The sequence below is a fragment of the Hypanus sabinus genome, chromosome 23 (genome assembly GCF_030144855.1).
Source record: "Hypanus sabinus isolate sHypSab1 chromosome 23, sHypSab1.hap1, whole genome shotgun sequence".
Classification (NCBI taxonomy): Eukaryota; Metazoa; Chordata; class Chondrichthyes; order Myliobatiformes; family Dasyatidae; genus Hypanus; species Hypanus sabinus.
The window spans coordinates 63,520,959-63,533,996 of NC_082728.1; the positions used below are offsets into that span (position 1 = coordinate 63,520,959).

Consider the following 13,038-nt stretch of genomic DNA (forward strand, 5'->3'; position numbering starts at 1 on the left):
GTGACTGATGTCCAGTTACAGGCTCATTCCTCGACCAGCATCCTATCACTACTACTGTCAAACCAACTTCAGATCCACTTTGCCGAATTGCTCAAGGCTCTAACAGTCTCCCATGTGGAGCCTAAAGACTTATCTGAAGTCCATATAGACTATACAAAATGCAGTATTGCTCATTTTTTTCCTATAGATTACCCACCACTGATGTTACCAAGCTAATCCCAAAGCAAAACACATTTGTTCTCAGGTTCGAGAAGATTTGATAATTTCTATTAGAGCCCCATTAATGTCTCCCATAGCAATGGGTGAATCATCTCATTGGTCCCTGGGGATTTAACCGGCTTTAACCACGCAAACTTGTGTTGCAGTAATCTTGGTGAAAGAGGACAGAATATTTGGAAAAACTTACACCAGTATCCCATTGTAAAAGAAAGTCTTTCTGTAACTTTGTTTGACAACCATTGTATGGTGTTCCTTACTGAGTTCAGAGAAAGCTTGTAAACTTTGTTTTTTACCTTTGGGTACTTAGGTGTTGCGATACATGAAAACCATTCAGTCCGAACAAGATCGTGAGAAGCAGCGACAGTTGCAGGTTGAGAGAGGTGAGAGACTACAAAGCAAGGTTCTGTGCAAGTGGTAGGCAGTCAATTCCAGTATTGCCCGTATGTTTCCTGTCAATAAATCAGTGGCACATCCAGCCCTACAGTATCTACCTCCATTTGTGATTTTAGTTAAAATGTTGAATCTGAGGCTTCCAGTCAAACCTAATCTCATTGTTGGTAACCCAGTACTAGAAGGGAAATAAAACTGAAGAGGCTGTTTATTCATTTTCTTAACCAGGAAGACAAAGTCTATTATTGTGCTCCCAAGTCAAATTAAAAATAGACTTATTTGGGATCTTATTGACCATTCTGCTCAGTTATGTATTTGATCTGGGGGCAGAGAAATATTGAATCTCTCACAATTGTGTGAGCACAGAAGCCTGAAAGCATGCTTCATCAGGCTGAAGGACAGCTTTGATCCCATTGTGATCATCTTGAACAGACCTGGACTCTGGACCTCGCAAGCTGCCTCGTGCATATTACCATTTTCCCGCACTGCTCCTTCAGCAGCAGTTACATTATATTCTGCATTGTTATTTCCCTTATTCTAGCTGAATGTGCAGTCTAATAATTTGATCTGCATAAACAGTATGGTGTTGGCGCGTGGCCTAGTGGGCAAGGCATCAGACTAGTAACCCGAAGGTCACTGGTTCGAGCCTCAGCTGAGGCAGAGTGTTTGTGTCCTTGAGCAAGGCACTTAACAACACATTGCTCTGTGACGTCACCGGTGCCAAGCTGCATGGGTCCTAGTTTCCTTCCCTTGGACAACATCGGTGGCGTGGAGAGGGGAAGGCCTGCAGCTTGGGCAGCTGCCGGTCTCCCTTACAACCCTGCCCAGGCCTGCGCCCTGGAAACCTTCCAAGGCGCAAATCCATGGTCTCATAAGACTGACGGGTGCCTATTTTTAAAAAAAAACCCAGTATGATCCTGGTGGTAGAGTGATTATCAATACCACTCTCAGTTGCAAGATCTTGGTTTTATAAAGACTTCCTCCTTGTAACAGATTATTGCCTTGTTGAACCTGTTGTTGCAGTAATAATCAAATAATGCATGGGTCACTTCTGGATTCTTCTGGTCTAATTAATGTTACTTTGTTATTTGATGTAAGCTTTTAAGAGAGTTGTTTTTTACTGACTCTCCTTCTAGGTTGATATAGGCTGTTGCCTGAAGTTTTAGTGAGGGTTAAGGCCTCCTTGTTCCTAAACAATGCATTGTTACCTGGGTGTTGTGACTGAAAGGTGCCATGTGCACAGGTGTATTAAGAAATTAATTTCTGGGCAACGAGAAGCTTTCTAGTGCTCATTTTGAAGTTCAAACAATACTGCCAATTGCTTTGGGTATAATCAATGTAAAGACATACAGTTGCAGGAAAAAGTTAGTGAACCTCTATTTCTGCATTATTTACTCATAAAATGTGGTCTGATCTTCACAGCAATAGGCAAGCACCATCTGCCTAAACTAATAATACACAAACAATTGTACTTTGCATCAATGTTGAGTACATCATTTAAGCATTCACAGTCTAGGCTCAAAAAAGTTTGTGAACCTCTGGGTTCTACAAAAGCTATTTGGAGTTAGGTGTTCATGAATGAGGAATTGGAGGTGTCAGCTATAGAGGTGCCCTGCCTATAAAAAAGACACATTAAGTCAGATTATTGACAGAGCCTGCTCTTTTCAAGAAAGATCTGTTTATGTGCACCATGCCTCGATCAAAAAAACTTTCAGAGGACGTTACAAGAAGAATTGTAGAGATGCGTGAAGCTGGAAAAGGCTACAAAAGCATTTCTAAAGACCTGAGTGTTCATCTGTCCACAGTGAGAGAAATTGTCTACAAACTAGAGGAAACTCAGTACTGTTGTTACTCTCCCTGGGAGTGGGCATCCTGCAAAGATCACACTAAGAGCACAACATGCAATGCTGAAGGAGGTGAAAGAGAACCCATGGTTAACAGCAAAAGACCTGCAGAAATCTCTAGAACTTACTAAAGTCTCTGTTCATGTGTCCTCGAGTAGAAAAACACTGAAGAAGAATGGTATTCATGGAAGGACATCACAGAGGAAACCACTGTTCTCCAAAAAAAAACATTGCTGCACATCTCAAGTTTGCAAAAGACCACCTGAATGTTTCGCAATGTTCTGTGGATAAATGACAAAAATCAAACTGTTTGGCAGAAATGCACATTGCTGTGTTTGAAGGGAAAAGGGCACAGCACACCAACACCAAAACCTCATCCCAACTGTGAAGTACGATGGAAGGAGCATCATGGTTTGAGACTGCTTTGCTGCCTCAGGGCCTGGACAACTTGCAATTGTTGGGGGAACAATGAATTCAAAATTGTATCAATACCTTTTAGAACATAAAACATAGACTAGTACAGCACAGTACAGGCCCTTCGGCCCACAATGTTGTACCGACCCTCAAACCCTGCTTCCCATATAACCCCCCCACCTTACATTCCTCCATATACCTGTCTAGTAGTCTCTTAAATTTCACTAGTGTATCTGCCTCCACCACTGACTCAGGCAGTGCATTCCACGCACCAACCACTCTCTAAGTGAAAAACCTTCCTCTAATATCCCCCTTGAACTTCCCTCCCCTCACCTTAAAGCCATGTCCTCTTGTACTGAGCAGTGGTACCCTGGGGAAGAGGTGCTGGCTGTCCACTCTATTCCTCTTAATATCTTGTACACCCCTATCATGTCTCCTCTCATTCTCCTTCTCTCCAGAGAGTAAAACCCTAGCTCCCTTAATCTCTGATCATGATCCACACTCTCTAAACCAGGCAGCATCCTGGTAAATCTCCTCTGTACCCTTTCCAATGCTTCCACATCCTTCCTATAGTGAGGCGACCAGAACTGGACACAGTACTCCAAGTGTGGCCTAACCAGAGTTTTATAGAGCTGCATCATTACATCGCGTCTCTTAAACTCTATCCCTCTACTTATGAAAGCTAACACCCCATAAGCTTTCTTAACTACCCTTTCTACCTGTGAGGCAACTTTCAGGGATCTGTGGACATGTACCCCCAGATCCCTCTGCTCCTCCACACTACCAAGTATCCTGCCATCTACTTTGTACTCCATTTTACTTTTTACTTTGTTTTACAGGAGAATATCAGGTTAGCGATCCATCACCTGAAGTTTAATAGAAGTTGGATGATGCAACAGGATAATGATCTGAAACACAAGAGTAAACCAACAACAGAATGGTTTAAAAAGAAAAAAAAAATAATGTTTTGGAATGGCCTAGTCAGAGTCCGGACCTTAACCCAATTGCGATGTTTTGGCATGACCTGAAGAGGGTAGTTCATACAAGGTATCCCAGAAATATTGATGACCCAAAACAGTTTTGTATGGAGGAATGGTCTAAAATTCCTCTTAATATTATGCAAATCTGATCAGCAGCTACAGGAAACATTTGGTGGAGGTTATTGCTGCTGAAGGAGGTTCTACCAGTTATTAAATACAAGTGTTAACATACTTTTTCCAGCTTGGACTGTGAATGATTAAACAATGTGTGCAGTAAAGACATGAAAAGTACAATTATTTGAATGCTGTTAGTTTAGGCAGATTGTGATTGTCTATTATTGTGACTTAGATGAAGATCAGACTACATTTTATGAGTAATTAATGCAGAAAACCAGATAATTGCAAAGGGTTCACAAACTTTTACTTGCGACTGTTCAAATTGCGACTTTCAATTGCGACTGGCCATTTTCTACTTCAATCAGTTAATGACCTCTTTCTTCCCAGTGTCACTTGCCTGCACTAGTTCCATGTCCCTTGATTTGCTGAATACCTGCAATACCTGGGAGCTAATTCAGTAACAGCAAGCTCCCTGCAACAGCAAACCAAGTAAGTCACTGGTTTTTATAGTGAGTGGCCCTTTCGCAGGGTACAAGGAGAAGTTTGTGTTTTTATCTAATGGTCGTGGGTCCTTTCCAAACACGTGCAAGGCCAAAGTTTAACATCTCATGTTCCAGTGGATTGCCTCTCTCCAGTATCACACTGGAATCAAAATCTGATTTTGGGGGTTGAGATTGATGGGAAAACGATATGGAAAAAGCAATAGCTGAAAAGCAAAGGCTTTACCTGCCAGTTTGACAGGCGGCTGTCTCGTTGCAGAGATGGAGAGACGACGGGAAGCGGAGTTGCGGGCTAAGGAAGCAAGGGAGCGAGAGTTGCGTAAACGTGAGAAAATGGAGGAGAAGGAGAGGCGCCGGAAGGAGTACGATGCACAGAAGCTACAACGATTGAATGAGACAAAGGAGCACAATCGTAGTGTGTTGGAAAGTAAGTGGAAAATGGAAGGAAGGTAGCCTGCAATTCAGGTGCAACTGTAAAATGACATTTGTCACAAATTGCACCTGCTGTGTATAAATATAGTTTTAATTAGATGGGGAATAAGCAGGGTTAATGAGCATAGAAACAGCAGAAAGCACTTGTTTTGACAATGGTTAACTGCATCCAAACTTGTTGTTTTTTTAGAAACAAAAAATCCTACACTTGGCTTTAACATGAACAACTAATTTATCATCAGTCGTTGAATGCGGAACAATTTTGTCCATCTGTCACTGTGTGTGATAGATGGAAGAAATTTTCATTTCCGCTATAAATTGAGAAGATGTAGTCTTGGAGGAAATGCCTCATCTGTTGATGGCTGCATTGGTGTGTGTAGAAGACGATGGTACGTCTAGATTGGTCATCCACAGCCCTGGCTGATTGCAGAGATACACTCCCTACTAAAAGCCCAGGATCCCAGCACTTTATTGCACCTCCACCTATCACCTTTCTCTCTCTCCCCTCCCCCCACCTTTTATCTCTACTCTTCTCCAGTCCTGCTGAGGGGTCTCGGCCCCCTAGATGCTGCCCGGCCTGCTGAGGGGTCTCAGCCCCCGTAGACGCCGCCCGGCCTGCTGAGGGGTCTCGGCCCCCGTAGACGCTGCCCGGCCTGCTGAGGGGTCTCGGCCCCTGTAGACGCTGCCTGGCCTACTGAGATCCTCCAGCATTTTATCTGTGTTGCTTGGATTTTCAGCATCTGCAGACTTACTCTTGTTTGTTACAGAACAGCTCAGCTCAGGGCAGTCAGCATCTTGGGCATTAAGATGGCGAAGACTGCCTACACACAAAAATATTCAGTAACACCTGTCTGAGTGATCCCCACTGTGTGTGACTGGTCAGCAAGGTCATTGTAAGGAAAAACATCATCGACTGTATTAGTGACACTTCCTAAGCAACAGGCCCTCCTCCCCTATTATCCGCAACATGGTTGCCCCCGAGGGCTGTATGCTGTTTGCATGTTGACCATTGCTGTAGATGTGACTGCGCAGTCAAACACTGATGACATGACAATGGTGGGGCTCATCAATGAGAGAGGAGGTGGAAGAGCTCGAGGCCTGCTGTCTTGCAAAGAACTTCTTCCTCGGTGTCAGCAAGACTAAAGAAATGGTTATCGGCTTCAGGAGAATTCACACCCTTCATTACATTGATGGCACAGTAATGGAAACTGTGAGCAGTTTCAAACTGCTGGGAGTGCACATCTCTCATGGTCCTAAAACACATTTTACACGGTAAGGAAAGCTCACCAAAGCCTCTCCTTTCTGAGGAGGAGCTGGAGTGTGTACATCTATACTCCAAAACGATGCACAGGAGAGAGCATCCTAGCATGCTGCATCACTGCATGGTACAGAAACTGCACCACGACTGGCAGGAAGGCTGTACAACAGCCCGACGCACTTGACACCAGCCTATCTGCCAGAACTCATTTGTCCATTCTGTGCCATGTCACATGATGTGGGCAATCATGGTCTTTCCATGACCATGATCAATCTTGCCAAATTTTTCAACAGGAGTGGTTTCCCTTTACCCTGCCTTCTGGCAGTGTCTTTACAAGATAGATGACCCCAGTCATTATCAGTACTCTTCAGAGATTGACTGCCTGTTGTCAGTGGTTGCATAATCAGGACTTGTGTTCTGCACCATCTGCTCACATGGCCTCATGTAATCCTGATCGGGGGCTAAGCAGGTGCTACACAGCACGAGGGTGACCTGTAGGCTCGCGGACAGATGGAGTGTCATATGCCTCCTTTGGTAGAGACGTATCTATACCCCACCACCCAAGTCACACCAGGACAGTGTCAAAAACAGTTCCTTTCCCCAAGCAGTAACACCTCTACCCGTAAACACACATCTCTGCAACTCCACCACCACTACCTTATCTCCTATCACTCTGTCTACTCATTTGGTCATACAGTCAATATATGTATGTAAGCTATTTTATGTACTTGTATTCATTGTGGTTTTTAAATTATTATTGCGTTCTTTAACTTATTTTTTTGGTGCTGCATCGGATGCAGAGTAATAATTTATTTCATTCTCCTTTACACTTGTGTATTGGAAATGACGTTAAACCATCTTGAAAGGGTCTGGGTAAATTCGTAAATTCATCCAGGATTTCCCAACCAGCAAACATAGATGGTTATGGGTGATTTGACAGGTAGAGAGAAACTTAAGTTTTATGGAATACATTTATGTATGTTTATAATGTACAGTTATTTTCAAAACCTATGCCACATTGCCTCCACTGCCTCTGTATCCCCTGAGGGACTAGTCCCTAGAAATACTCATTGTACACAGTGCTCTGTATAAAATTCTGCCTGAACTCTACCCCCTATTTTCAATGTCAACCTGCCACCAAATTTCGATTACATTCTCTTCTACCAGCTCAGGACGTTTTATTAAATGTTAAGCCTAGGGTCTATCGGACCATTGTTTATAGCTTTTCAGCACTTAGAAATTATGTATTATGAATCAGGACAAAGCATGACCTGGCTGACGGTGTTCTTAATGATGGATGCTACCTTTTTGAGGATCTCCTTCAAGAAGTTAGTATCCATGATGGCGCAGCTTATTTTGGTCCTGTGCAGTAGCCCCCCCCGCCCCATACCAGACAATCATATAGCCAGTAAGAATGTTCTCCACAGTACAGCTGTAAAACTTCGCAAGTGTCTTTGGTGACATATCAAACTCCAAATAAAGTATAGCCACTGGTGGGATTTCTTTGTAGCTGCATCGATGTTGTGGGCCCAGGATAGATCCTTAGACATATTGACACCCAAGAACTTGAAATTGCTCACTCTTTCCACTTCTGGTCCGTCCAATTGGTGTGTGCTCCCTCATCTTACCCTTTATGAAATCTACAATCTTTGGTCTTAATGATGTTGAGTGCAAGGTTGTTGCTGCATACCACTCAACTAACTGGTATATCTCGCTCCTGTACGTCCTCGCACCATCTGAAATTCTCCCAACAATAGTTGTATGCCTAGCTGCACAGTCATGGGTGTAGAGAGAGTAGAGCAGTGGGCTGAACACACATCCCTGAGGTGCATCAGTGCCTGTCATCAGCGAGGTGGAGATGCTGTTTCCAATGTGCACAGATTGTGGTTTTCTGCTTAGGAAGTCAAGGATCCAGTTGCAAAGGGAGGTACAGAGGCCCATGTACTGGAGCTTCTCGATTAGGACTGTAGGAATGATGCTGTTAAACACTGAGCTATAGTTAATAAACAGCGCCCTGACATGGGTATTTGTTTTGTCCAGGTGATCCAAGGCCACGTGAAGACCCAGTGAGATCACATCTGCCAATTGTGGCTGTGGCAATAGGCAAATTGCAGTGAGTCCAGGTCTTTGCTGAGACAAGTTAATTCTAGTCAAACCAACCTCTCAAAACACTTCACCGGAGATGTGAGAACTACTGGGTTGACAGTTGTTAAGGCAGCTAACCCCGCTCTTCTTGGGTATAATTGTTGTCCTTTTGAAGCAGGTGGAATCTACCGACTGTAGCAATGAGAGATTGAAAATGTCTTTGAACACCCCCGCCAGATAATTGTCAATATGTTTATTGACATTATAATTGCTTTGCTAAAACTACCAGTACTTGTCCCCTAATGGTTCCACTTTCTGTCATTGGCAGTCTTGATTGTGTGTCTTTTGTGCAATGATTAATCACAGCCCCACCACATCCCACAGAACAACAGTGAACACAGCCTATTGGAGCACTATTCTTTACACATACTGCCCCCTCTGTGTGTCCACTGGGATAGTGTCTGCATGTCCAGGTACATACTGAGTCCACATCTGAAACGGCTGGGAGCTGAAGACAGACTGACTCTTGGCTTTATAGGACTGTGTAAGTGTGTAAGGAGGAAGGAATGTGGCTTGTTCTATTCTGTTGTGTTCTGAGCATTTTGGGCATGCTGTGTTTATGCTGGGGTGTGTGCCAATACTTAGGGTTGGCCCCAAAACATCCCTAGTGAGTCGCTTAGAGGAAAAGCTCTACTATCTCAATAAATGAATGTGCATTTATTAGGTGAAAGCTATATTCAGGCATACACGTTAAGATGTTTACAGTAATTAGCAAGTTAAGCAGCATCTATGAAGAAAGAGAGAAATAGTTTCATGTCGGTTACACTTCATCTGTTGAAATGTTTATCACCTTGATTGAGGAGTTACAATTCTCCCTTCACAGATGCTGACTGACCTAAGTAACTCCAGCATTTTCTGCTTTTATTTTAGATGTTTACATCTTCATTACGTTGCTTTTTTTAAAAAATGTTGCTTTTTCTTTTAGAACCAGTTTCATCCAGAAATCTCTCAACTCAGAAGAGGAACTCATTCTGCCAGGTGCTTTTGAAGATTCTGCTCTTCCTTCTGCTCTGCACAGTTGCCACGGTGGTAATGTGCAGGAGAACAGGGCTGCCACACAAACAACTGTGCACTACAGTTAATCATTTGTATGAAGATGCACTTTACGCCCTACAGCGAAATGAGGCTCTCCGGAGGATGCTACAGTTTCCATGATTAACCAGATGAAGAGTTGCTGAAATTCCTATGGAATTGATGATTGATTAATGTGTTCTATAGCACATAGACCCTTCAAAGGGTACCCAGTTGCCCTGCAAAATAAATTTGTTTTTGCATTCAATTGTGGTATTCGGGTATTTTCTATAGTCTTTACTTTTCAAATATTCTCTATAAGCAGACAGAGTCATTGACAAAGTCAGGAATCAAAAGGTTTGTTCTGAGGTAATGGGTGACTGTAGTTGTGCCACCATTTACTTCTGTGGCTTGGCTTGTGGAGAAAGGTCAGGTTGGAGAATGGAAGCAAATGAAGCACAAGATTGGTAAAGACAAGGGTGGTGGACATTCTACACGTGGACTTGGGCAATCCTTTAGAAGGTGAGATCACATGGGATCCAGGGTGAGCTGGCTAATGGGAAACAAAAATAGCTTAGTTGAAGGAGTCAGAGGGGATAATGGAGGATTGTTTTTCAGACTGGAGGCCTCTGACTGCAGGGATTAGTATTGTGTGCACTGCTGTTTGTCATCTATATTAGTGATTTGGATGAGATAGAAGGGGGTTAAGGAGCCAGTGCAGAGTACCCCGTGGCTATCCCTCTCAACAACAGGTATCTCACTTTGCATACTGATGGGGGAAAGCCACAGTGCTCTGTTACTCAGGAGGGAAGAGGCACGCTGTGGTGAAAAGGGATTTGTTAGGGGAGCAAACAGGTTCCGTGGGCAAGAACAACATTCCCGGATGGTATGTTGCCTCCCAGGTGGTAGGGTCTGGGATATCTTAGATCGAGCCCTCAGCATTCTTAAATGGGAGGGTAGACAGCCAGAAGTAATGGTCCATGTAGATACCAATGACATGGGTAGGATGAGTAATGAGGGAGCATTGGGAGTTCAAGAGCAGAAGCTGCAGGGCTGTGATCTCAGGATTGCTACAAGTGCCCTGTGCTCTTGTGGAAGTTCTAGAAAAACTATACAGTTTAATCTGTGACTAAGGAGTTGGTGCAGGAGGGAGGGCATCAGATTTTTGGATCAGTGGGCTCTCTTCCAGGGAAGGTGGGACCTGTACAGAAGGGACAGTTTGCACTGAACTGTAGGGAGACTCATATCCTAGCAGGAAGGTTTGTTAATGCTGTGCGATGAGGTTTAAACTAGAGTGGTAAGGAGATGGGAACCAGAGCGTCAGAACAGCTCAGGGAGAGGTTATGGAGGCAGATGTTGGTAAGACCACAGACAAAGTCAGGAATCAAAAGGTTGAACATGGTGCGACTGGTGTCATAAGCTGCGTATATTTCAATGCAAGAAGTGTGGTAGGAAAGGTGAAAGATTGTGCTGAAGGTGAGGTAGATGGTTTACAAATAGGTAATGTGTGGTGAGGAGAGGCTGTTGATAGAGCAAAATTGTACTCAACAGGATGAGTTGTAAAGTTTTTAAAACAGGTGGAGGGCCAGGTAGCTTTGAGGACGTAAAGAGTACAGAAGGACTTAGACAGATTAGGAGAATGGGCAGAGTGGCAGATGGAATACAGAGTCGGGGACTGTACGGTCATGCACTTTGGTAGGTGAAATGAAAGGGTTGGCTGTTTTCTAAATGGAGAGAAAATTCAAAAAAAACTGAGACACAAAAGGATTTGAGAATCCTTGTGCAGGATTCCCTAAAGGTTAATTTGCAGGTTGAGTCGGTGGTGAGGAGGGCATATTCAATGTTAGCATTCATTCAGGAGGACTAGAACATAAAAGCAAGGATGAGACTTTATAAAGCACTCCGAGGCCTCACTTGGAGCAGTTTTAGGGCTCCTTATCTAAGAAAGGATGTCCTGAGACTGGAGAGGGTTCAAAGGAAATTATTCCAGGGTTGAATGGCTTGTCACATGAAGAGCTTTTACTGGCTCAGATCCTGTATTCACTGGAATTCAGAAGAAGCTTCATTGAAACCTATCAAATAGTGAAAGGCCTTGAGAGAGTGGATGTTTCATGTGGTGAGAGAGTCTAAGACCAGAGGGGATGGCCTCAGAATAGAGGGGGATCCTTTTAGAATAGAGATAGAGGAATTTATTTTGCCAGAGAATGGTGAATCTGTGCAATTTGTTACCACAGGCAGCTGTGGAGGCCAAGTCTTTAGTGTATATTTAAGGCAGAGATTGATTCTTTATTGGTCAGGGCATGATGGGATACGGGGAGAAGACAGGAGATGGGGCTGAGAGAAGAATTGGATCCACCATGAGGAGACTGGGACAAATGGCCTAATCCTGCTCCTACTGTCTCATGAAGAATGAAGTTTGCAAGTGATGGACAGTGAAGAATAAAACAGGTTCATTTGGGAAAGTGGGCAAAGGAATTTAACTTGTAAGGTGTTGCGTCTAGGCAGTTAAACCAAACGACACAAGAAAAGGACATACAGGGAGGGCTCTTGGGGAGTGTCATAGATAAAGAATCTATGATTCCCAGAAGGTGTTGACTCAGGTAGACAGGATGGTGAATAAGGCAATATGGCATGTTTTGCTTCATCAGATAGTACAAGAGTTTGATATCATGTTACAAGTGTACAGGATGTTGATGAGTATGACATGCAGCTTTGGTTGGACAATAGTGATTAAACTGGAGAGGGGGACAAAAACGATTCATGATAAAGTAGTCAGGACTAGAGGGCTTGAGTCATAAAAAGACACTGGATGGGCTAGAACTGGAATGAAGGAAGCTGAGGGGTGAACTGATTACTTATAAAATCTTACACATGAGATTCTGCAGATGCTGGAAATCCAGAGCAACACACACACAAAATGCTGGAGGAACTCAGCAGGTCAGGCAGCATCTATGGAAATGAATAAACAGTCAACATTTTGGGCCAAGACCTTTCTTCAAAAGCATAAATAAGGTTGGTCTTTATAGTGGTAGGGAAGGATGTAGGTTTTTAAATGAGAGGGGAAATATGGGCAAGCTTTTCGTAGAAGGTTTTGGGGTACATAGGATTATCTGCTAGAGTGAGTGGCATAGGAGGGTATAATCAATGTTCAAATGACATTTGGGCAGGTTCATGGATAGGAAAGGTTGAGGAATGTGGGTCAAATGCAGGCAAATTACACTGGTTTAGGAAGGCACTGTTATCAATATGGACGAGATGGGCTGAAAGGCTTATTTCTGAACTGTAGTCAAAAAAGTAATGATCCTCAAAATCCTTTTCTTGTAGATGAACTTCCTCTAAACCATTTTGTTAAAGATTAAGGATTGCAGTTTACTAATTGTGCTATGAACCCATTTAAACTATGCTTGAATGAGTTTGGTAATTTTGTAATGAAAATATTCTCTTCAATAGTTTAATTTTATGCTTTGTAAATCCTTCACAAATGTAAACTATTAATTTTGAACATTGTCAGTTAGCTTTACGTGGTTATATTTCTAACAATGTCTAGCTAGAGACCAGTTGATGTTTTTACGAAAGTCTTCATTGCCAGTAATACATTGCAAACGCTCAAGTGAGCAAGATTTATTTCAAATGTGGGCTCTAATACTGGACGGTTGCAACATACCCTAAGTAGTACATGATCAATTAACAGCAAAAAAACCTTAAAATACCTTGGCAAAATAGTCAAA

General features: G+C 43.1%; 1 protein-coding gene across 1 annotated transcript in view; it reads left to right on the plus strand.

The window, feature by feature from the left end:
- Positions 1–9,578, plus strand: part of lrrc59 (leucine rich repeat containing 59) — a 30,240-nt gene extending 20,662 nt beyond the window's left edge. Inside the window, exons 5-7 of the mRNA XM_059949002.1 lie at positions 527–599; positions 4,724–4,891; positions 9,225–9,578. Coding sequence (XP_059804985.1) covers positions 527–599; positions 4,724–4,891; positions 9,225–9,454 — 471 coding nt within the window. The 3' untranslated portion in view covers positions 9,455–9,578. The remainder of the gene's footprint in view (positions 1–526; positions 600–4,723; positions 4,892–9,224) is intronic.
- The last annotated feature ends 3,460 nt before the right edge of the window (positions 9,579–13,038 follow it).